Raw genomic sequence first — 24,168 nt, forward strand, 5'->3', positions numbered from 1 at the left:
CCGACATGATATAGGCTTATCAGATCACGAAAGGGGAGTTGGTGATTTTAGGCTACATGACAAGAGTATAGAGCGAACTGAAGAGGGTATTGTATTTTCGACAAATCCAGCTACTTTTGTATTTTAACAATCTCCACTTGTATACGCCTGAATTATATTGTATCGAAGGTTAGTAATCTCACTCAACGTAATTTGTCATGTCCTTTGAAAATCATATAGCATATTTACTATATCTATGATTAATTAAATCAAATTATAATGTATAATAAAGTATCAAGTTAAAACAATTATAAATTATTTGCCATATTATTAAACACTTGCTCTTTTTTTTCTTTCTTCTTCTAATGCTTGTTTACCATCAATTTGTTCATCAAATTTAAAAAAAGGTAAATCTAATAATAAACTAGATTTTAACCATTCAGGTAAATTTAAATATAAAAAAGGTGGAAAAGGTATAATTATACTTGTTTTTTTTAAATAATTTTTATAATTTGACCAAATTTCATTTTCAGGTTCAGGTTCTGAAAATCTTGTTGATATTGAACTTGAATTATTATTATTATTATCTAATTGATTTTGTTTAATAGAAGAATAAGACATTAAAAAGAATTTTTTTGCTGTTGGTTTTTCTGCTGTAGGTAAACCTGATGCGAATAATAATAAAATCATTGTAAAAATTGGTGATAATATAGCTGAATATTGTGCTGCTTTTGCTGAATTTGGTAATCCACCATTTATTGTTGGTGTTACTACGACACAATCAAAAATTATTTTTAGCCTTAAATGATTATGAAAAATTGTAAAAAGGACACAAAATGATACTCACAACAAAGAAGCCATAATCCCCAATGTAAAGTCATTTCACCGAAATAAGGTGGATGCCTAACAACGTAGAACTGAATTAGCTAATGACATATGAATTAAATCTTACTTTATAGAAAAAACACCTAGCTGACCTGGAATAATACCATAAACCTTTGGTACATGGTTGACCCTTTGGTGGCTTAGATGATTTGAACATGTACTACAGTGAGAAAGTATATTAGATAGAATACTGATAGGATCTTGTGGGATGGATAAATACCTTCTGTATATCTCCTACTGCTTCCCAGAATAGACCAATTGCGAAAAGTATAATACCGATTATATCAGTTGCTTTACCGAAAGAAGGATCACCTGATCGTAAAGTAGAAGAAACAGCAGATGAATTAAGGATGACAACGGGTAAGGCTAAATAGAGTGATAAAAAATTCATCAATCAGTATAATTGCCAAATATTAATGGAGATACTCACAAACTATCCAAACCCATACAATTTGTCCTACCCAGAATCCAGCAAATTTGAAAAAATGAGATCTGATATCATCGAATCTTGTATCACCTAATTTAGAATATTCAATGAGCTTATTAAGATTTCTTAGATACAAGAATTAAAAGAGTAAATCGATACTCACTACCTGTTTTAAGTACTCTGAATAATAGGAAACCTGCTAATCTGGCTGCCCATAACATCGTTAAGACCGAAGCGCTATTAAATGGTATATACGTTGATTAGTCGAATGCAAATGCACAGAAAGTATCTATTACATCAACTGACACAATATTACGAGCAGTGTAAGCTGGAGTAAAACTTTCATGTCAGCATGAATTCTAGTAAGATCAGGGTAAGCTATTGAAAAAGAAACCTACTATCTCCTGTAGTTAAAGTAATAAGAGCCAATATAAAAAAGTTCGATCCTCCGGTGAAGCTTTGCGAAAAGATCAACTTGATTAAATTCCTTTCTTTTATATTTGGGTTTGAGTTCAACTTCAACTTACTCTGTAACTTTATCAAACTGTCCAAAATCGAAGATATCAGCATGATTCTATCTCTATTTCCAATTGCTTGTGATAAGTTGGGTACTCACTTTAAAAGTCCATGCTATAGCAAATCCAATCATTTGCCATGCTAATGTAATTAAAAATGAAATAGTTAAATTATATTGATCAATTATAATATGAGGTGACATCTTAATGATATCGCTTTGAAAAAAGCTATTCTAAATTATTTATAATTCCAATTGATATAGCTTTGTTCAATTTGCCTTGTGATAATCGTTGTGTGATGAAATTTCGAGTATATATTTTATATATATATATATACATATGCTTTAAACAATCATTTGATTTCTTCCAACTTCTAAACGAGAATGTAAAACGGTCAGTTATCCCCGAATAACCATGTAACATATTGAAATACCAAGACAATTCCATAAAAAGTGGTGACATAATGTCAAAGCATATGATAATGAATTTGTCGATCGATCATAAATATCATTTGTCACTCAGGCACCAACTATCATCGGGCAATAATTCTATATAAGTCAAGACTACTACTAACTCAAGCAATGTTCGATAACAAACAATGATATGTATGCATGAAATCAAAATATATATCTATGACATTCCTCTAACTTACTTTTAAAACTCGCTAACAAAACCCAAATGAATATTTCTCAATTATTAAACTCTTTTTTTTTTTTAACTCCAAACATCAGTCATGAGTCGCTAAATTCAATTATTTTTATAAAAACATCAGCGTCAAATCATTTAAGAATGATATGGATGAAAACTAACATTTCTCTCTTTTAACATTTTTAATTCTTTTACACCTTCAATTTCAGCACTTCCACCTTTAGCTTCACCTAACATTTGAATTAATTTTTCTTCAACAGCTTTTGACATGCTTTTCGCATCTCCACAAATATATATATATGCTCTTTTATCAACTATTAAAGGAGCTAATTCAGATCTTAAATCATGTATTAAATCTTGAACGTATACTTTAGCTGAATTGATTTTTTTAGAACAAAAATCAGCAAAATATGCAAGTTTTTGATTTAAAATCTTGTTAAACTCACATCCATCAGGTTTTTTCATTTCTCTTGAAAAAGCAACTTTTATTTTAAATACACCTTTTAACTCTTTTTCATATTCTGGCCATTCATCTTTATATAAGAAATCTTCATTTGATTTCCTACATCCATAAAATAAATACATTGGTGCCCAATCTTTCAAAGCATCAGGTCCATTTTTTTCAATTGCTTTTCTAGCTAATGCGATTCTTTCTTGTACGAATCCTCTAAATGGTGCAACACCCTATATCATCACAATAAGTATATTAGCTTGAATTCGAAACTGTGTAAGCAAGAAAGAACATATAACCCACAGTACCTGGACCAATCATGATGATAGGAACTTTAGGAGATGTTGGTAATCTAAAAGTACTTCTTCTAACATGAATAGGTACTTTATAAACGTTTTCTTTAATATAATTACCTCTTGGTCCAGCCAATTTATAACTAGGTACTTTTTTCATCGTAACAGCTTCTAATGCATTTGAATTAATTTCTGACATAGGAGTGTTTGAACCTGAATGAGCATTTTTAACATTAAGTATAAAATTTGTTGATAAACCAAATACCCATCTTGGTTCATGATGATGTATAGGAGAAGCTGCAGATTGATATTTAAGTACAACAGCAGTAACATGAATAGAATTTGGATGAAGTTTTGAAGAAGATGAAATTGAATAATAACGAGGTTGTAATCTTGGAACTGAAGATACAATTCTATCAAATGGAATTGACCATTTTGTTGTAGAATTAAAAGTTTCTTCACCTTGTTTTAAATCTAAAGAATCTCCTGTAGCAGCTTGAAGTACTTCAGCAAGTTTTAAAGCAGGTCCATCAATTTCTTTTGCATAAATTTCTTTATTTGTACCCCATTCATTTAATTTTTGTTTAGAATTTTCTGTTGGAGCATATCTTGATAAAAAAGCAATAGTTTGTCTTGAAGCAATTGCTGAAATATCTAAATAATGTCTAAAAATAGCATCATATGTTGCAGGTACAGGAAAAGGTACTTTTGCTAAAGCAGGATCTAAAGATTCAATATCAATAATATTAAATCTTTTATTATTATCTAACAATCCTAAAACAGATAAAATTCTATCAACTTCAATATCAGGATTTGAAGGCCAAATTCCAACATGATCACCATGTTGATAATTCATTCCACTTCCAGTTAAATCAAATTCAATATGTATACAATTTCTATCTCCACCATTTAAAGTAAAAAGTTCTTTTGAAGCTAAAACAGGTGCTGGATAAGGATTTTTAATTCCATATCCTCCACTAATAGTACTTGGTGTATTCGTTCCTGAAGCAATTAATAAAGCTCTAGGAGAAAGTTCACCATGAAAAACTTTTTCAGGTGGATGATTTGTAATTTCTTTAATTAAAAAATCAGCAACATCACCTGAACCACCTTCTTCTACACCTAAAACTTTTGAAAATTGTTCCCACATTAAATCTTTCCATGCTAAATAATCTTCTTCCATTGATTTATCATCATCACCTTCACCTCTTTCACCAATTCTATTTCCACCTAATTTTTTTAAATTTTTATCTAATTTTCTAGCAACTTCATTATAAAATTCATAAGTTTTATTACCTAAACCGAAAATAACATAATTAAGATTTTCTAATGTACTACCGTTTGAAAATTCAGGTTCTTCTTCTGATATTAATTCAATTAAATTTGTTGCATTATCTGTAGGTTCACCTTCACCATATGTTGCCATTACGAAAATAACAACTGAATCTTTTGGAACTTGATCTAATAAATTCATATCATATTCTTCAGGATCACAAACAAGAGATGAAAGTCCAAATCTTGATTTAGCTTCTTTTGCAAGTCTAATAGCGTATTCTTCAGCAGTACCAGTTTGAGATCCGTAAAAAATGACAGCTCGTTTACCCTGTATCAATGATTATTTTATCAGCAAGAATGGTTTGTTATGATTAAAGATCGTGACCTCTCAGGATGGACAAAGCAGAGTTAAATTTCACTCACAGCTCGTTCCATCTTTTCTACGAAATTTCTAGGATCACCTTCCTCTTCAACTTTCTTAGCTTTACCAATTGAACCATTTTGAGTCGATGGAAGGGGTTTACCTCCTATAAAGGGTAAAGATTCTCTGAAGAAATAAAGAAGTGGTAAAGATATTGTAAGAAGGATAATCAGGAGATCGAGTTGAGTGGCCATGATGGCGGACTGAATTTCTAAATCGATAAGTTGTTTTTCAAATAAGATTCGATCTTTCCACTGAATTTTAGATATTACTTGACTATTTCAATAATGATAGTCCACGATCACTAGGGTATATAAATAATCGCACGATTGTTCCCCGTTAAACCTTGTCACCTATATAAAGTGTAACAACGAAGCCTATTGTCAAGATGAAATGAATAGTTATCTTAAGCAGATCGCCAATATACTTTGCTAATGCCCGGCCGAATATATGTGATTAATTGTTTTGGGTGACACGATGAATTTTGATTTTTGTTTTCATTCGGATTATGACGGATCAACTTTTTTAACCTTAAGGGTAAATTCTAGCTTATAAAAGAAAAATCAATCAAATAACACGTGTTTGGGATCGCGACTAGCTTTTTTTTCCAAAATCAATCAGATAAAAATCATTTGTGCTAGTACAGCATTTGGAGTATTACTGACGGTAGTCCAAGGATAGACCCTCAATACAAAGGTGATTTATTGTACCCAGCTCAAATGAAACACAGATACCCAAATACATAGCAAACTAGACCAAATTCTCATACAACTCCATCATCCCTATCGCCTTGATCCTCTGAACCTATTTCCCCACTCCTTTGAGCTATAAGCTTAGATCCTTCACTTAAACTACCATAGCTTGGTGATCCAATATGTAGAGATTTTGTCCTATTAAATGAAATTGAAGCTTTTTGTCTGGCTAAATGACCTTCGTATATTCTTTTCAAACCTTTTGTCCTACAATTTTCAAAAATATCAATAAACCTTATCGTAAATTGTACAGGTGATCTGATGAACTTACTGTTTCGCTCTTTGATTTGATCTAATTACTGGTACTCGACTATACAAAACACCATAAGCTCTTCTCGATGAGACTTAATCGGCCGTGCGCTTACCTATGTGTATCTATATATACATCCGTTTCGTCCTATTTCAGATTAGGCAATTATCAATGACTAAAATTCTGGCGAAGAACAAAAAGGCAATACTAACTATGATCTCTTTACCTATTAATTCCTCTACTACATCTTCAAGTGTGACTAGTCCTATAACTCCTTCATCTTGTCCTGGAGTATTGTTGATCAACAACATATGACTTCGACCTGTTTGAAAACTATGAGGCTGTCAGGTATGGATTGGGATGATCATTTTCATGGCTAGAGCTTACTATGCCATTGCTAATTTGGGGGGAATCAGCGAAGACAGTCAAGAGATTCTCAAAACTCGCCATACTCACCCTCTAGTAATGGTAGATCAGGAGGACATTGAGGTAATACCTGCGATATTAGCCTTGAAGCTGGATGCAGATCTGTTGGATCGTATGAAACCAAGCTTCGCAATCTACTTTCTATGTCAACGACCAATTCGAAACATTCGTTTCCCCGAAAATTATACTCACGTCATGCAGCCCCTATTCATGAAGCATCAGGTCGATGTTCAGATAACGAGGAGAAAATTCCTTGATGGATGACTCACGAATAAGTCGATGTCCGAGAATCGTATATTGGTATACGACTATAACCTTTTCGTAAGATCTGATTATAATGTTAATCCGATTCACACGCACCATGAGATTTCACTTCGAGGTATCAACTCACTTCGATAACTAGTTCTTCATCCTTTTCAGTCATTGTCAGCATGTCAATTTCAGGCCGTTCTCCTGTTTATTGGGGATTTACTCACAACTATCTTATCAGCAGATAGAACATACATATCTTCTTTAGTGGTCTGTGAGAAGTAATAATATCAGTTCCTATTAATCATAATAGAAAAATGCGCGATTTCTTTAACAAAAACTCGAAGACATACCATAATATCTCTAACAGTTTTATTTGAAAATTCTAAAACACTACCTAATAAACCTAATTCATCTTCATTCAATTTATCTTCGATACCAAGACTAACAAAAGTTTTTAATTCTGCTTTTCTATAAGTTACTGGATCAGAATGTGCTCCTAAAATATAATCTAATGCCTAAAATAATTAGATATAATAATTATTACATGAAACCTTTCCTTGACTAAATTAAAGGAAAAGAAAAAACATACCATTCCCATAGGTTTTGCAATTGGATATAACAGTATAATTAAAATTTTTATTATTGGTGCAAATGAAGATCCAATTGCTAAGCCATATCTATCACATATCGCTTCGAGATGAATTAGCATATGAAAGCATGATAAGGAAAATTTCGCAAAGCTTACATTGAGGTAAAATTCTATTTGACCCGCCGGTGCCAAGATGATTAACAGAAATCCTCTTATATTTGTATAATACTCACTCTCCGAAAATCAGCTAAAAGGGTTTTATCAGTCAATAAAACGATATATGTGATTCTTTGCTTGTACAGTCGAAGATTCTTTCAACTCACAATTAACAATGTAGAAGCTAATATAGCTATTATACCACCTCCAACCTAATTGAAAAATATAAATTCTCAACTACTTAAACAATATATAAAAATCAATGAAAACTTACAATTGAATCTAAAAAAATTGGTAAAGAAGTATTAATTAAAGTATTACCTAAAAGTAAAACGACAAGTATAGTATGTTTTCCATTTCCTATAAGTTTTAATACTTTTGGAGCTTGTTTTCTTTCATCTAATGTACCTGATATAGCTAATACTTGAAGGTTTACCTGATCAAAAGTTAAAACAAAATCAGTTTATTATTCAATTGTATATTTCTCTTCCTTTCGAATTATAATCCATTTCTTCAATATCCTTAAAATTTCTTCTCAGAGAAAAACAGAATAATTATAATTATAATTAAATCACTAACAGTATCAAGACCCATTAAACCTAAAGTTAATCCAGAAAAAATTCCACCAAGTAAAACTAATCCAATTATAATTAAAATATAAAATAAAAATAAATTTGAATTTGGATCAACATGAATATGAGGTTCACTTTGAACAGGTGAATCTATCAAAAAAAAGAGTTTATTACATTATCATTTTTTGAAAAAATTCATTATATTTACAGAGAGAGAGAGAGAGAGAAGAAAGAATAAAAACATACGTTTCAAAGTTATATTACTTATTTGATTTATAATCATATCGTATAGTATCTTATCGTTTATTTTGATTTATTAATGTTAAATTCTTGTTTAAGAAAATCATATATGATCTCTAAAAAACTTTTTTTTGAAATTGAAAATAATATTTATAAATTGATGATTCCCTCTCAATATCTAAATTTCAATTCAATTCAACCTATATTATCTAAATAATCTTCTCCTTATTCAATATGAATTATTAACGATGAATGAATTGCAACCTAAAATCCTTTGATTGAAATATCAATAGATTTAAGCATGATTTTAAAATAAATAAATGATGAATGAAGAATTTAAATTAGATTTATGATTAAAGACTACTCTACTCGTGTGATGAATTCATATATTTGATATATCATAACTCTTCAAGCACGTTCGTTATTTTTAAAGAAAATGTTCATTCATTCAATTCATTTGTGGACTAACCGGTAATTCTTAGAAACCGACATAAATTTCAAAAGTACTGTACTCGTATTTATTCATACATATCATTCTCTGTCATTTGGATAGTATACTTAGGAGATTCAGTCCTTCAAGTAAAAACATGCAGCAATCAGATATTTTAGAATCGATTCATAAAAATATCATAACCCTTAAGAGACTTGTACAAAATACGGAATCGTCTGGAACGTAAATCACAAATCAAATGACTGTTATTTAAATAGAAGCACTAATTTCAGCAGCTGCTTTAGCATCTGAACCTCCAATTTTAACTTCTCCAGCAATCATATTAGATCCACCTGATCGTCCAAATTGACATTCATTTACGAAATCAGTGAACATCTATAATAAACAGCGGCATTAGCTTTATAATTTTTTAGCATAAGAAAATGCCAAAAAAAAACCCACCTCAATAGTATCTAATGGTCCACCAGCAGATTCAGGATGGAATTGTACACCCCAAACTCTCTTTCCACTTTCAGGTGTTGAAATAATACCTTCAACAGAAGAATCATTACAATTAATGAAAAATGGTGCCCAACCTTCAGGGAAATCTTCAGTCAATTTTAAAGCATATTGATGATTTTGAGACTATTAATATTAAATCAAATCAAATTCACATCAGTTTCTAAATTTTACCTCGTATTCAATCTTTCCTAGATTTTACAGAAAGGCAATAAAAAGATTATTAAATACTCACAGTAACATAAACTCTTCCTGCATTAATTGAACCTGAACTAGCAAGTGCAAGTACAGGTTGATTATGACCTCTATTTCCAAAAGTCATTCTATATGCTTCTAATCCAGCTGCTAAACCTAAAACTTGATGTCCCATACAAATTCCAAAAATTGGTTTATCCCATTCATCAATTGTTTTTCTAACTTTATAAGCAGTTTCCATAATTTGTTTTGGATCTCCTGGTCCATTTGATAAAAATAATCCATCAAATTGATCTCTAACAGAATTAAAATCATAATTCCATGGGAAAACTGTAACTTGTGCACCTCTTTTAACTAAACTTCTAAGTATATTTGCTTTTGTACCAAAATCTAATAATGCAATTTTTGGTCCTTTACCTTGTTGATTTAATGTATAAGGTTCTTTAGTTGATGCTTTTGCAACAAGATTTTCAACTGATGGATCCCAATATTCTTCAGAAGATGGTGCAGGTTTTGATGCTTCATCTCCTACTGCTAATCTACCAAGAGTTGTACCTTGATCTCTAAGTAAAGATGTAATAGCTCTAGTATCAACACCTGTTATACCTGGTACGTCATATCGTTGACACCATTCATGTAAAGATTCAACAGCTTGATAATGAGAGTATTTAAGAGCGACATCAGACACAACTACACCAGTACATTGAATCTTCTCTGATTCGAGGAAAGGGATACCTGGGAAACCTGGTGCAGAGGCATTTGAAGGTACACCGTAGTTACCAATCATAGGTGAAGTGAATACAAGGATTTGACCAAGGTATGAAGGATCAGTCATTGAATCGGTATCTATCATTTTCAATCAAGTCAGCTCATATTTCTGGATGTAAATTTGAGAATTACTTACAAGAAGTGATACTGGTACTGAAAACAGTTTCACCAAATTTTGAATTTTCACTACCGAAATTTTGTCCATAATAACTTTGACCTGATTTCAAATGAAGAGCTGCAGGTATTTTAGCAGGAAGAACAGGTGTATATAAATTTGTATTGACAGGTGTAGCTAAAGTTCGTTTAGGTAATGAGAGCGAACTTTTCAAAGCTGAAGTTGAAGCTCGGATGTTGGTTAATGATTTAGCAATTGACATTTTTTTGATTTATCTGACTGTTTGTGGTTGTTTTGTTTTAAGTGTATATGAAAGTTTGTCCAATTGTTAATTAGGCGAAAATTAAAGATTTAAAAGAGTGAATACTTGATCAGATAAATAGCTATAATTTATCATGTCAGCCGTCTAATGATTGAATTGATAATGATAATCAAGGCGCGTATAGATAAGGATAAAAAAGTTCTAATATCTCATCGACAAGCTTGGTATAAGCCCATGAGGTAGATGATGGACTGGGGGTATGATATGCAGGCTTATTCAAAGTCCAGGCGCAGGACATGACATGATTGGAGCGATGTATATTCCCCTTATCTATAAGAATTTTAAACCACTTACTCGTCAGAAACTCTTTCAGTCCACAGCATTCGAGACGTTGTGTCGTTGAGGGGTGATATCAATTGATTGAGATATTCTCTACTTGTTAGAGGTGATGATAGGATAGTACTTAGTACTCTGGTAATAAGTTTTGATTTGATTGATTTGATTTGATATAATGTATAGTAGAAATGAAAGATTGAATATGAGGTGTGGATTCTCTTTATGTTACTTATCATACTAATTTTTTCGACTCACACTGTTGGCTGATTGAATGATTGATTGTTAAAATTCAAATTAAATTGAATTGCACATTCCCTGAATTCGTTAAATCACTAACACCGCCGGAATCAAATTTCCATAACCGAACAACAGAGAGAGAGAGAGATAAGCAAATACATGCATCCCCATCCCGAAAAGTATGATTTATGCATCATTCCGTTCTACTCTGAAGAAACCATACTGATCTACAACCAACACAAAATGCAACGAATTTGACTTCTCTCTATATAATCTCCCCAAGACATACGTAGAAGTATTGAATCAATCCATCAAATTCACCAAATCAGCAAAAGCATCTTTCTTTTGAGCTTGAGGTTGTGGAGGCTGAGCTTGTTGAGGAGGAGGTTGAGATCTTTGACCGTTCTGAGTGTTTGGTGTTAAAGAATATCCTTGTATAGGTTGAATTTGACTTTGTGGAGGTTGACCGAATCCGTAATTTGGTTGTTGCTGTTGTTGGGGTTGTTGAAATCCACCAAATCCACCATTATAATTTGATTGTGCTTGTGGTTGATACATTTGTTGCTGTTGAAATTGATTAGGGGAAGGAGTATTGAAGAAATCCATCGGATTCGTCCTTTGTTGTTGATGCTGTTGAGGATTTGAGAAGATACCATTACTTGGACCTGCAGGTGATGGTGAAGCTGATGGAGAGGGTGCGAATAAGTCGAATGGTAAACCAGCTGCTGTCATACCTGCACTAGTGGAAGTAGTAGCGTCTGATGGTAAGGCCAAACCTCCTCCTGGAGAAGATGAAGAAGAAGGCTCATCGTCTGCGAATGCATCAAAATTGATAAGATCTGAAGCCTTCTTATTGGGGTTATTCCTATAAACGCAGATCAAAGTCAGCTATGATTAACACAATTCGTTAATTTCTGCAGCTCACGCTTCGACAACAGCTTGAGCCTTAGACCAATCCCCAACCTTACAAGCTTCGAATCTGTCTAACGCGGTGTTTATGAGGTCATTGCACAACAGCAACCGATCTGTGAACGTGCATTATGAGTTGATGTCGTCGTGCCGAATCCCGAGACTTAATGACTCACCCATCATACCCTCTCTTGATCCATCATCATCCTCTATCCACTTTTGGATCTTTGGTCTAGCCCCTCTACATGCAGCAGCCACTTGATCGTACACATCACCTTCCAATCCTACTTTTTCACCTTCTTTCGCGTTATTCAACATGTCATTCAGTAGAATAGCTTTAGATTGTACTTTATCAAGTTCGGTGAACGTCTGTGCCGCGTAATCTGGTTGTTTTTCGGGTTCCTTTATCAAAGGAAAGTTCGAGCAATGATATCAGCGTATATACTTATATGTATATATTTGCGCTATGAAAGACTTACAGCACCAGCCAAAGCTTTCATCAGCTCCTGAGCTGCAGCCAAGTCTCTCGGTGTACCTCGTCTAATCAACTCTTGCAATTTCTTCGGGTATGATGATATCAACTTTTTTGTACTTAGGTACAAAATGCAAGCTGAATACTCACGGCAGATTTAGCTTGTCGATCTTCCTCTTCAAGCTCCTCAGGCGACTTCAAGTCCTACGTTGTACAAATAATCAGCTATCATAATTCTTGCGAGAAAACCTATCACGTGAGCTCACCTCATTTGGATTCGTAGCTGCCATTGCTCTCGCCGCATCGAACGATTTAAATCGATAGCCTATTATATTCATCAGCTGGGCTCTTCATAGATGAACATATTGAGGATAAACTGACCTTTATAACTCAATAGCCTATGCATATCCCTTATATGAACTAAATCATCTTTGTATTTCGAATGAACACAAAGTGTATTTTTCCATTCATGTATCATCTACAGCACGAAATTATCAGCTTGATTGGCGTGAAAAGACCTAATAAAAAAGCTGAATTCACCTCAAGTATCTTACCCATGACTCGTCCAATTACCATAGGTGGTCTTTCTGGAAACCTTCTGACTAATTCATTCAAAAATTCTTTCGTACTGATTTGTAAATGAATTGGATATCCACAATTTTTGACCAAATGATCTAAAACTGCTAATGCAATAATTGCTTCATTTGGATTACGTGAATTTATATGTTGTAATAATCCATGAGCTGCTTCTCTTGCGCTAACGATCATAAATAACAACAGAAGATCAGCTTAGAGATTGGGAATAACGAAAAATTCTATTCCGCGATCACAATGAGCACAATGACTAGATATGCTACATACCTATTGGCCTTCTTCTTATTAATCATCTCTGCTAGTTCTATATTAGCCACATCATTAGGAACAGGTAAAGTCGGATCACAACATTGTTCTACACATTATAAAAGTTATCATTAGCTTTAATCGACTAAGAATTGCAAGTCATAATTTAGCTTAAATTCGACTTACCTACTAATGCTTGTACGGGAGTCAAGCTTGACCAAGGTCTTGACGCCATCATGTTACAAGAAGTTCCTTGTAATTCAATTCGAATATGGCCTTCAGATCTGAAGAAAGGTAGTCCTGTCGATGTTGAAGTAGGGAAAGAAGAAGAAGGGTTGAAGAAGTTTGAGATTGAATGAGCTAAATTCGCGTAATTTGGGTCCGTTTTGAAATGTCTTCTTTCCAATTATCTATCATCTAACGATAGTACAGAAAGAAGAAGAAGTAAAAGGGGTGTTGATATTGACTTCAAAGGCTATTTAAGACATATAAGCTATGCTCAAATACACCAATACACAACAATCCAACGCATCAACTCATTTGAGCGTGGCATAGCATCATAACATCACGGCCAACTCCGCACATAAGTGTGTGTATTACAACGGAATCAAATCAATTCAAAATGCCACATTTAGGTTTACTTTAATTCTTCCGATAGGATACTCCAGTATTCTCCAACCAGCAATCATACATTTCCAACAATCACCTACAGGTGTATATATTGATATTTAGCAATAACAATAAAACAATAATATATCTTGATAGTTAGATTAAAGACCTATAGGATCTCGTCAAGATGGCTTCACTTCGAATGCGTATGTCGTTTTATATCGAGTTTGATAATAACGCGCTAATAGGAACAATACGTAGAACCGGTCCTTCGAACTAAAGTTGGTCGAAGATCATTAATATCCACAAGAGTAGGTGATATTTTGAAAAAATCAAAAACAAATACATTGTACTGATATGATCTTTTTGACGAAATTGAATAGTCAGCACATCAATTAGTTGTAACTACATCACCAGATCCATCTCATACACCAAAACCAATAATTAAATATGGACCTCCAACAGGAGGTCGTTCAAGTGATTCAGGACATACAGTAACTGTTTTTGGATGTACAGGATTTTTAGGTAGATATTTAGTTCAAAAATTAGCTAGACAAGGTACACAAGTTATTGTACCTTATAGAGATGAAGATGAGAAAAGACCTTTAAAAATTATGGGTGATTTAGGTCAAATTGTTCCTATGGTAAGTTTATCATTTATTTAAAAAGGAACATTCAATTTCCAGATAATAGGTGGAATGAAATATCCTTCAACAGATCAAGCTGACATATTACTCAATAAACGTAGGAATGGGATGCTAGAAACCCTGATCAAATTGCTGAATGTGTTAAACGATCAGATGTAGTATATAATTTAGTAGGAAGGGATTGGGAGACGAGAAACTTCAAATATGAGGATGTCAACGTCAAGTGAGCTAGCTGACTCCTGGTCCTCCGACAACAGGAAGAAATAGCTCATTACTAACTTGGTGAATTCCGTAGGGCTGCCGGACTCATCGCTGAAGTCTCAGCAGCAGTCAACGTACCTCGACTCGTTCACGTATCTCACCTTAATGCACACCCTGATTCAGCATCTGCCTTTTACCGATCGAAGTACCATGGTGAACGTGCTGTACGAGATGCTTTCCCAACTGCTACCATTGTCCGACCTTCTCAATTGTACGGTTACGAAGATTGGTTATTGAATGCTATGTCTCGTAGGTCCTATTTCCATCAGCTGTGGTTTACGGTACCGCCTCCAAAGCAATCAGCTGATTTATTATATCTAGAATACCCAATCCTTTTCAAGCTAAACGAGGGAAAGACAAAAATATTACCTGTACACGTAATGGACGTTGCAGCTGCACTTGATCTTATGCTTAACGCACCAGTAACTTCAGTTGCATCAACATTTGCACTTCCTGGACCAGTTCTTCACACTTTCAATTCTTTAGCATCATTAGTTTCTTCTATAACACTTAATCCTACATCAACAGCACCTACAGTACCTAAACCAATTGCTAAATTATTTGCAACTGCATTAAATAGAGGAATTTGGTGGCCTACAATTTCACCTGATGAAATTGAAAGAAAATATATTGATGATTTAGGTGTAGAAGCTTTTTCAAAACCAAATGAAGATAAAATTAAATCAGGTTGGGAAGAATCTTATATTACACAAAATAAAGGTATTGATGGTGAAGAAGTTAAATCTTGGAAAGAATTAGATATGACACCTGATCCAATTGAAGAACATGCTATTAAATATTTAAGAAGATATAGAGCTGCGTAAGTTTTCTTTGTTTTCTTTTTCAATTGAATATGAATTTGAATTTGAATTTGTTGAATTTGAACTGATATGATTTTTACGAATTTTTTTTTAGCACAAATTTCGATATACCTGTTGAAACTGGACGACATAAACCACCAAAGGCATATCATGTTCTTCCTTAATTTAGATAAGACTGTTGATCATGTATCGATTATAGGTTGATGGGAAGATATAGTCTGGTATAGATCGTATAAATGTTATGCAGTATATATCATGGGACGGTTCATGCAGAGGCTTATTCATCAGTAATTTGAATTCATGATGTATCTTATGACCGCATTGGACTTGTAATCCTCATACAGTCAGCATAGACGACAATGGGAATTGCTGGGACGACCAAAATTCAGGTGTTTGTGCAAACTTAATCAGAGTCAAGCGACAGGTTGACAGAGTAGGCCGACTTTCACTTCATGATACCAGAAGGGCTCCCTAATGATCGATAAGGTTCGCTTGTTATTGATTTTGTGCAATCACATTCCATTTTTTCAATCTTAATTCTCTCTTCGCTTAAATTAAAAGAGTCATAAGCTTTTGTCAAATTCTTGACAATGACCTATGGCCATTCAAAGATGATATCATTGATTGGATTAGAAATTTTGATAAAAGAAACGAATCTTAATCCCCGTTCTCGTACTATCTCATCTTTCCTCTTTATTCCTCTACTTCCTACTTCGCGAGTCTGACTAAATCAAGTTTGTGGAAATTCTGAATCGAGTAATCCTACATTCAATCCATCCGTGTAGTTTAATCAATTACTGGTTTACAATCCAACACAGGTTATGATTGATTTTGGGAACGAAAAGTCAGTAGGATATCTGAGTATTCTGAAAATACAAATTAGTGTCCCTCCTTTGCGCTTAACCTGACTTGTTTATCCGTTTAGAAAGCATTATGAGATACAATACATCAATTTGGCAACATCCTCAATTATCCAACCTAATGATGTTCTTCTCCATGTCCATGTCCATGCCCGTCCCAAGGATGTCGAAGACCCTATATAATTTAAACAATAATCAGTAATTAAAACTTTATGATAATCACGGTTTATTGTAAATCTTGCTTTGAATTTTTAATGGGTATAAATGAAAGGATAGATTAACGAACTATTAATGCAGGTCCATCTTGTCTAATTTTTGTTCATATATCATATATTAGCTTGAACAAACGAATGAAACAATAACTGAATGATATAATATTCACCTCGCACGATAAAATATGAAAAACCACATTCCTGCTCCTAATGCTTTTGCTAATCCCCTATGAAGGATAGATGGTGGATGTGGGTGAAATCCTATAATATCATAATAAATAATCAACTATTATATCTCACATCGCAAAGATATGAATAAAGATAACTCACCTGCGCCTGCCATCTTGTACAGATTTCTATTTAGATAATTTGATAGTATTCACAACAAAGCTGAGAATTAAATAGATAGCTAGCTTCAAGGTGATTTCATGTAATTGATCTTAGTTACGAATGGTTGGTTTAAACCATCAATCTACCAGTGACAGTATTGATTGATTTGATTCCGTCATTCAGCTTATTTAAATTATACCACGTCATGTCAATTCGCGTCGGTTTGTTGTTTCGATGGGATTAGCACATTACAAAGTGAGTTAATATTGCGTATAACATCTAACAATAATTAACCTACTTCAAGACCATTATTTCATCTTAAACATGCATGCAACAAAAAGTAGAAGGAAAATTCTGGATATAGTGTGAATGCTCGAATACGATCAATGAGGTGAAATAGAAGGGCCAATTGACAATTCGGTAGCAAGATTAGCAATCGAGCGCGAATCGTAATGTCCGATGAAGCTGAAAGGAGGCATGCCAAAAGGCGTATGTTGGAAGAGCAATTGAGAGCATTAGATGATGAAGAGAAATAGTAAGTATCCAAAATGTACAGATATGACTACTCACTAGGCTTACGATAATCTGTTATACAGTAATTCACGCTCTACGATTCCAAATACGCCTATCACTAGCACTGGCTCTTACCCTCCACAATGGGCCGCAATAGTCTCGAACCCATCTTCATCTAGACAATCCAATCTGACATCTTCGATATATAATGACGATCAAGCGCCTTCGATACGTAGTGCAGAACATCCGAGCTCGAGTTCTACCTGGTCTACAATGTCGACTCATGATTATCATCAACAGCAATATCAACAAGCTCAAAGTAATCGACCTACCTCTGGAACCAGGCCTCAGCAACAAGTTCAATCTCATCAATATCCTCAATCATCAACCCATCGATCACAGTCCCATTACTCACTCTCGCAGGTGCAATCGCAACCTAAACCTCAAAATGTCACGCAATCATCCACTTTTCACAGACCTCAATCGTTTAGAGATTTAGATAGGTCATCAACCGGCCCATCCTCCTCGATTTCTCCACAGATCCAATCTGCTATACCCACACCTCAGGCATCAACTTTCACCTCTGCGAACCCAGTGCCTCTACCTTCCGAACATCAATTACATGACTGGTTGACAGATTGTATGGGTCAACCTGATGGATTAGCTACAGATTGGAGGATTAGAGGGAAGAAGGTGGATATGTATAAACTATTAGCATCTGTCATAAGAGCGGGAGGAAGTACGGAAGTCTCTACAAGAGGATGGTGGTACATGTTAGCAAAGCTATTAGAGCTAGCGGACGATTCAACATCACAAGCGATCAAATCATCGATTGCCAAACAACTTCAGGAATTATTCTTGTTAATGTTGGGTGGATTGGAAATACTTTGGGACAAGACGAAGGGAACAGAAGAAAGAGCTGCTTTACCTCGGACTCGGGACGGGACATATTCCAATAATTCCTCAAATCTGCGGAACCCTGTCCCTGCTACTTTAGGCTCGAATCAAGGGTTGTATGCTCAACATCAAACTCAACAACCTTCAAGTAGCACTGGCAGACAAGCTTCAACTAGCAGGCGCACTATGTCGTCGCCGCAACAGCATCAACAACAGCATCATTATGTCGATCCATCTAAGTTAACACTCCCACCGAAAGCTTTAAGAGCAGTAAACAATCATCAATCTGAGAGGACTTCGCAAGTGGCTTCCTCGTCTACTAATATTACGCATCAACGACCCCATGAAGGCTCGCAAGACCCTGCACCCTTTCAATCACTCAATGTACCTGTAAATACAACAGACTACTCTTCACGTCATTCCACCTCGTCTATGTTGGCTAGACCAGCATCAGCAGCGTCCTCAAGTGCCTCACAACAATCACCCAATGTCTCTTCCCAAGTACCTCTGTATCAACCTAGACCATCTCATCCTCCACAGAGAGTACCAGATCTTCTGTCTTCCCAGCCAGAAGACCGAGCACAGCCTCAGAAATCTCCCAATCCTCCATCAACTGCGCAACAGAATCAAAAAGATAGACCTTCCTCTTCTGCGCTCAACTCTACGCGGACAATTACACTTCGTACGTTGAATCAGAACTTTGGTGGATATCAAGTACCGCGAATAAGCTCTTTCAGAGAACTGGTGAATTCAGGTATTCTGCCTCTTCCTCCGCTAAATCAAGATAGTAATCTATACCGGGCGACTTGGAGCTCCGATCCTTTGATCCAATATAGTAAGCGGTGTCATGAATTAGGTCACTCAGTACGAAAATTGAAAGAGGGGAATCAGGCCAGGAAGTTGAATTCGGAGGAATTGGTTTTCTGGGCTAAACTTTGTGAGTTCAGTCCGCCCCTTGTTCTTCATTCGTGTGAGAATATCAAAGGCAGTAGCTGACGTGCTTCACAGTGGCTATCATGGCTGGGAATCCTAGTGTCTTACCTCCGCCTGTTGATGATCGACCTCAATCGAATCCACCGCCTGTAGCGCCCGCTCAGACCCCTTCCACGTCGAGCAGTTATTCAGGTCCTCCGGGAAGTTTCACTAATCCATCAATCCTGAATCCGCCTTTACACACTGTCCCTAATCTAGGCGGTTCCGATATTGACACTACTCGACCTCCTGGCAATGCACAGGGTACGGATTCTATCTCCAAAGAGTCTGACGTCCAATCTAAGAAGCGGCGCAGAAAGTCCGGGGAAGATGTGGCGAATGGGAACGCTGGAGACTTAACAGCTCAGCCGAAGAAACGTGGAAGAAAGCCCAAAGTTGATCCTATCCATATCGTCGATCCTTCAAGTACAGCGAATGCTTCGCAGATTAATAACACATCAACAAATCTGACAACCGGTCCAACCGTTTCTACATACCAACCTACTATTGGACGGACTAATTCGCCATTCCAGTCTACTACTCTACAAACGGACCCATCACTCTACCCTACTGGCGGGTATACAGAACAGTCGTCGTTACAACCGTTCGGATCAGAACCACGAATTAGCGCTCCTGTTCATGTAGCAGAGCCCATGGCAGCGGAAATTGGGGAAGAACGACCGCAACGCGATCCTGCATTGGTCGGTCTCCCGTCCATCCCCATAATGCGTCCGGGTTACGCTAAAAGGGGGAGGCCAAAAGGATCGAAGACTGTTAACCGGAACCCAAAGCCAGCGCCAATCAGTCAATCGCAAGCGAACGGCGTTGAAGGTGCAATACTCGTGCCGGACTCTCAGCCTGATCATGGGTCTTACCCGCGATTCGATGGTCTAACTCAACCCTCACAGCCTGTTTCGAGCTTCGAAGGCCTTTTCCGGACTGAAGCGGAGCAAGAAAGATCCTTATATTCTCAAAATCCCGCAGATAGCAGTAACAGCAGTGGCAATATGAATCCACTTGGGCTTTCTTCCGGTGTACCTATTTCATCGCATAACATCCTTGCTACAATGTACAATAATAAAGATCAATCGTCATCCTTGTTCACCCCAGCAAAATCAACAGAAGTGGAAGGAGACAATAGAGGTAGTGGATCGAAGAAGACACCGCTCAGCGCTGAACAGAAAGCAAAGAGAAGTGAATTGAACAAGATAAGGTATCAGAAGAGGAAAGCGCTTGAAAGTTCATTTGGACCTCTCTCGAAACCCACATCGAAACACAGTAAATCTCTCGCTCAGGGAGGTCCAGAACTTATACCACTTGTATTAGACTGCTCACCTAGGAAGCGAATCAATCTCTCCTCTTCCCTCGGTCAAACGAGTTCAGCTCACTTACGTGCGCAAGATTCACCATTCACCCGAATTTACCGAAAACCCATCATCCCGAATGAGACAAATACGAACGGATCTCCCCTTACAGGTCTGACAGCTTCCCAATCGCCTTCTTTGGCAAAAGGAAAGAGCAAAGAGAAGACGCAAGCACCTCCTGGAATCGAAACAACCATTTTTTCAGTCCTGAATCAAGATGATGGGTATGAACCTTCTCCTGCGCAAGTAGAGGAGCTCGCTCGAGCTCTTGTAGAAGATTTAGGTCCCATCCCGGACGCTGATGGACAAACCCTGGCGCTTGAGGGTGAAGACGAAGTAGACATCAGTGAGGACGCTGTGCAGGAGATTGGTGCAGGCGTCGAAATACAAGAAGCTTCATCCTCGTCGCAACAGGTCCAGCCCGCGAAAAAGAAGAAGCCTGTCAAATCTTCAAAATCGAAGGTAAAGCTCAATGGACCTTCGAATTTGCACAAGAAAATCGGAATATCTACCGGTGTATCATCCTCGCCTGCGCTTGCTACGCCTCAGAAGAGGGGTATATTGGTTGTTGAAATTCCTTCTTCTAAGAAGATTGCCAGAGTCAAATTCGATATCGTTCAACCAGAAGCTGAAAACGAGGTAGACGAGCTCGATCCGGGAGAAGGAGAAGATGAAGTGATAGAGGAACAAAGAGATTCTTCACCTGAATATCAACCCTCTCCTGAGCCTGAGGAAGAGGCGAACGCGAATGATTTTGAACTATTACCGCCGCCTGAAACAGAAGTGGCAGCAGATCAATCAGATGGGGCCCCATTTAAGGTGGAGATACCGAAGCCAAAGCTCATCAAGAAGAAGAAAGTCAAGGGACCGCCCAAGCCTGTCGATAGAGCCAAAGTCGTGATACCCATGAGCAAGAGAAGGAGGGAAGAGCTGCTCTCAAGAGGTCACTATAGTGAGTCTGATTATAGCAAATCCATTATGCCCTTATCACGTACTGAAATTCCGTCACAAACTTCTCAGACCCTTTCCGAGATGACGATTCCGAAGATGAAACCCTTCTTCAACGCCGTGCTCACGCTGGTCTTCGACCTGTTGAATTAACCGTACAAAGAGGCGCAAGGGTAATTAGACCTTCTTCGCCTGAACCTATTCCTCAGAGATTCGTTGCAAGACCAGGACCAGCACTACTGGAGCCATTCGCCAGTATTTTATCAGAACAAAGCATCATAAATAGATCCAAAGAATGCAAATGTTTATGGAAAGGGTGCGATGCGATTCTAGCCAGTGAAAATCTTTTGCGCAAACATGTCAACGCTGTAGGCCATGCTAGACAAGGTCAAGAAGAAGTTTCAACCGAGAGATGGAGTTGGAATGCCCGAAGGACTACCGAAAGAGAAGTGATTCAGGGGAAATGGTTTTACCGTTGTCATTGGAAGGGGTGTAACGAACCTTGTTTTGCCTCGCATAAAGCTCTTAAGCAGCACCTTGTCGCGAGACATATCTCAAAAGTGCTGAGATGTCCTTATCAAGGTGTGTAAGCTTTCCGTATCGATCTTAACCAAAAGCCTTACTGACATTGAATTTCCCTCACAGATTGCGAATTGACATCGCCCAATATTTCCCATCTATCACGAGTGAGTTACACCTATTTCTTGACTCAGCAGTGATTGACGCCCTTACTTACGATCTTTAAACCTTCGATAGCACGTTATCAAAACTCACGATTCGCCATCTGACAAGCCGGCGAATTTCGCAGATCTGTCTATCCACATCTCTCCCCCGTCGGTGCCTGCATATTCCATACCAGAAACGGCACGTACGGATGAGTTGACCACTCCTCGAGTCGCTGGATCAACACACAAATCAGCATTCTACGCTGCCAAGATCAAGGAGAAAGTTGCTTCTCATTGTTTCGCCGGCGCAGATCCTGTCATGCATCCTCAACATCCTCCACATATCTTGCAAACTATTGATGACGATGATGATGATGTGCTCGCTCAACAGTTAACTGAGAAAAAGAGTAAGAGGAGAAGATTAGAAGTTGTCGTAGAGATACCCTTGAGTAAAAGGCGGAAATTGACAGAACAGGAAAAGAGAGACAGGATACTCCGGTTGATGAACGCTGTGGAACCCGCTCAAGATCTTCAGTTGAACGATGATAATGATGGGCAGATGTCACCTGGCGTTATATACGAATCAGCTCCTACACCTTGGATCGAAACGGATGCTCTAATGATTGAAGATGAACTCGTACTTGGTGCACCTACTCCAGCACCCTTTTCATTCTGGAACGATGATGAAGAAGATGATGAAGAAGATGATGGTGGATACGCGGCTGGACCTTCGGGAACGCAGGAAGAAGATTATGAATTACCTTTACCTCTCTTTGGTTTACAAGGTGACTTGGACGCAGATGAAGAGGACGAAAAGGAAGCCTATGCTGAATTGATGGAAGACGAAGAAGAAGAAGAAGATGATGAGAATCTTTTTAATGATTCAGTCAACGTATCTCAAAGTAATAGCGCTTCATCCAATCAACCTGTAACTCCATTCAGAGTGATGAAGAACATACCTACCTCATTATTTGGTCCACCAAGTTCTACACCTCTTCCAACTCCCATCAAACCTTTCTTTCCTCCTACACAGTCAAGAAAAACCTCTCTTTCTTTCGCTGGAGCACTGAGAAATACCCCAGACGCCAACAGTCCATTGAGATTCGGATTCGCAGATCGTTTCATCATTCAACCTGTACCCTCGTCAACATCTACACCCGTATTGCAGGACATAGCAGGTATTCCTGATCGGCAGATCCCAAATTTGCCGGAGTCGGAACTTGGATCCATGGCGCCGGGTGGCTCAGCTCAGACAGCTTCACCAGAAGTGAATGAGCCTAACAAACCGGATGAACCCACTCAACCAGCTTTAGAGGAGGAAGAATCGCCTGTCATAACGGATGGAATCGCTCAGAATGTTATTGAAGTCAACGATGCTGTGTTAATAGACGGTCCAGAATACGGAAGTCCTCCAGCCGTTCAAGATATAGACAAATCTGATACCGACATTGCGGATGTTCCTGTGACGGAGCCTGAACAGGTACTCGCTTCTAACGTCAGCGATGATGACGCCGATAGTGAGGAAATTATGGATACGCCTGAGCAAGAACTTGGATTCGACGCTATGGTTGCGGACGCAGAAAAGGTAGCAGGAGTGGAACCGCAGAACTAAGAACAGGTCTCTCAAGGTCATCAGATATAATGGAAACCGACGGTAGAAGAGCTGAGCGTGATGAGACCGAAGGGTCTGAAGTCGCTCATGTCCAGATTTAATTGTTTGTTAATCTAGCTTTTGTGATTATTGTCATAGTGATTCATTGGATAAAACCCATAGTTGTACGAGAAGATGTTGTCGTAAGCATGTTCATGCATATGTACTCATGTCATTGCTTTCATGAGAATAAATGTGTTGATC

General features: G+C 37.0%; 7 protein-coding genes across 7 annotated transcripts; 2 read left to right on the forward strand and 5 right to left on the reverse strand.

Moving 5' to 3' along the window:
* Positions 1-309: 309 nt before the first annotated feature.
* On the reverse strand, positions 310-2,009 carry I206_101624 (uncharacterized protein; the record flags this gene model as incomplete). Its single annotated transcript, XM_019158111.2, has 10 exons — positions 310-749; positions 827-882; positions 957-1,024; positions 1,085-1,230; positions 1,295-1,381; positions 1,455-1,528; positions 1,598-1,619; positions 1,690-1,748; positions 1,819-1,835; positions 1,908-2,009. The coding sequence occupies 10 exons, from the start codon at positions 2,007-2,009 to the stop codon at positions 310-312; spliced, it is 1,071 nt and encodes a 356-aa protein (XP_019008724.2).
* Positions 2,010-2,520: 511 nt separating this feature from the next.
* I206_101625 (uncharacterized protein) lies at positions 2,521-5,088 on the reverse strand (the record flags this gene model as incomplete). The annotated part of the gene is made up of 5 exons (XM_019158110.1): positions 2,521-2,547; positions 2,617-2,828; positions 2,901-3,138; positions 3,209-4,801; positions 4,897-5,088. 5 exons carry the CDS (start codon positions 5,086-5,088, stop codon positions 2,521-2,523), a joined length of 2,262 nt encoding a protein of 753 aa, XP_019008723.1.
* Positions 5,089-5,657: 569 nt separating this feature from the next.
* Positions 5,658-8,174, reverse strand: I206_101626 (uncharacterized protein; the record flags this gene model as incomplete). Its single annotated transcript, XM_070202430.1, has 17 exons — positions 5,658-5,853; positions 5,918-5,956; positions 6,012-6,043; positions 6,109-6,229; positions 6,284-6,293; positions 6,353-6,456; positions 6,515-6,526; positions 6,592-6,650; positions 6,714-6,734; positions 6,799-6,843; positions 6,925-7,089; positions 7,164-7,251; positions 7,397-7,410; positions 7,487-7,531; positions 7,594-7,755; positions 7,899-8,041; positions 8,138-8,174. 17 exons carry the CDS (start codon positions 8,172-8,174, stop codon positions 5,658-5,660), a joined length of 1,293 nt encoding a protein of 430 aa, XP_070058531.1.
* A 657-nt stretch (positions 8,175-8,831) lies between these two features.
* Positions 8,832-10,420, reverse strand: I206_101627 (carbamoyl-phosphate synthase, small subunit; the record flags this gene model as incomplete). Its single annotated transcript, XM_019158108.1, has 4 exons — positions 8,832-8,957; positions 9,024-9,206; positions 9,316-10,121; positions 10,180-10,420. The coding sequence occupies 4 exons, from the start codon at positions 10,418-10,420 to the stop codon at positions 8,832-8,834; spliced, it is 1,356 nt and encodes a 451-aa protein (XP_019008721.1).
* An 876-nt stretch (positions 10,421-11,296) lies between these two features.
* Positions 11,297-13,452, reverse strand: I206_101628 (uncharacterized protein; the record flags this gene model as incomplete). Its single annotated transcript, XM_019158107.1, has 10 exons — positions 11,297-11,858; positions 11,919-12,018; positions 12,079-12,304; positions 12,382-12,462; positions 12,525-12,578; positions 12,641-12,699; positions 12,756-12,852; positions 12,915-13,131; positions 13,236-13,323; positions 13,401-13,452. 10 exons carry the CDS (start codon positions 13,450-13,452, stop codon positions 11,297-11,299), a joined length of 1,536 nt encoding a protein of 511 aa, XP_019008720.1.
* Positions 13,453-14,010: 558 nt separating this feature from the next.
* Positions 14,011-15,716, forward strand: I206_101629 (uncharacterized protein; the record flags this gene model as incomplete). Its single annotated transcript, XM_019158106.1, has 7 exons — positions 14,011-14,029; positions 14,085-14,134; positions 14,207-14,467; positions 14,572-14,693; positions 14,766-14,980; positions 15,053-15,551; positions 15,647-15,716. 7 exons carry the CDS (start codon positions 14,011-14,013, stop codon positions 15,714-15,716), a joined length of 1,236 nt encoding a protein of 411 aa, XP_019008719.1.
* Positions 15,717-17,406: 1,690 nt separating this feature from the next.
* On the forward strand, positions 17,407-23,925 carry I206_101630 (uncharacterized protein; the record flags this gene model as incomplete). Its single annotated transcript, XM_019158105.1, has 6 exons — positions 17,407-17,489; positions 17,551-19,301; positions 19,373-21,652; positions 21,721-22,230; positions 22,294-22,334; positions 22,405-23,925. 6 exons carry the CDS (start codon positions 17,407-17,409, stop codon positions 23,923-23,925), a joined length of 6,186 nt encoding a protein of 2,061 aa, XP_019008718.1.
* Between the last annotated feature and the right edge of the window lie 243 nt (positions 23,926-24,168).

This window comes from Kwoniella pini, chromosome 2 (genome assembly GCF_000512605.2).
Source record: "Kwoniella pini CBS 10737 chromosome 2, complete sequence".
In the NCBI taxonomy this organism is placed as follows: domain Eukaryota; kingdom Fungi; phylum Basidiomycota; class Tremellomycetes; order Tremellales; family Cryptococcaceae; genus Kwoniella; species Kwoniella pini.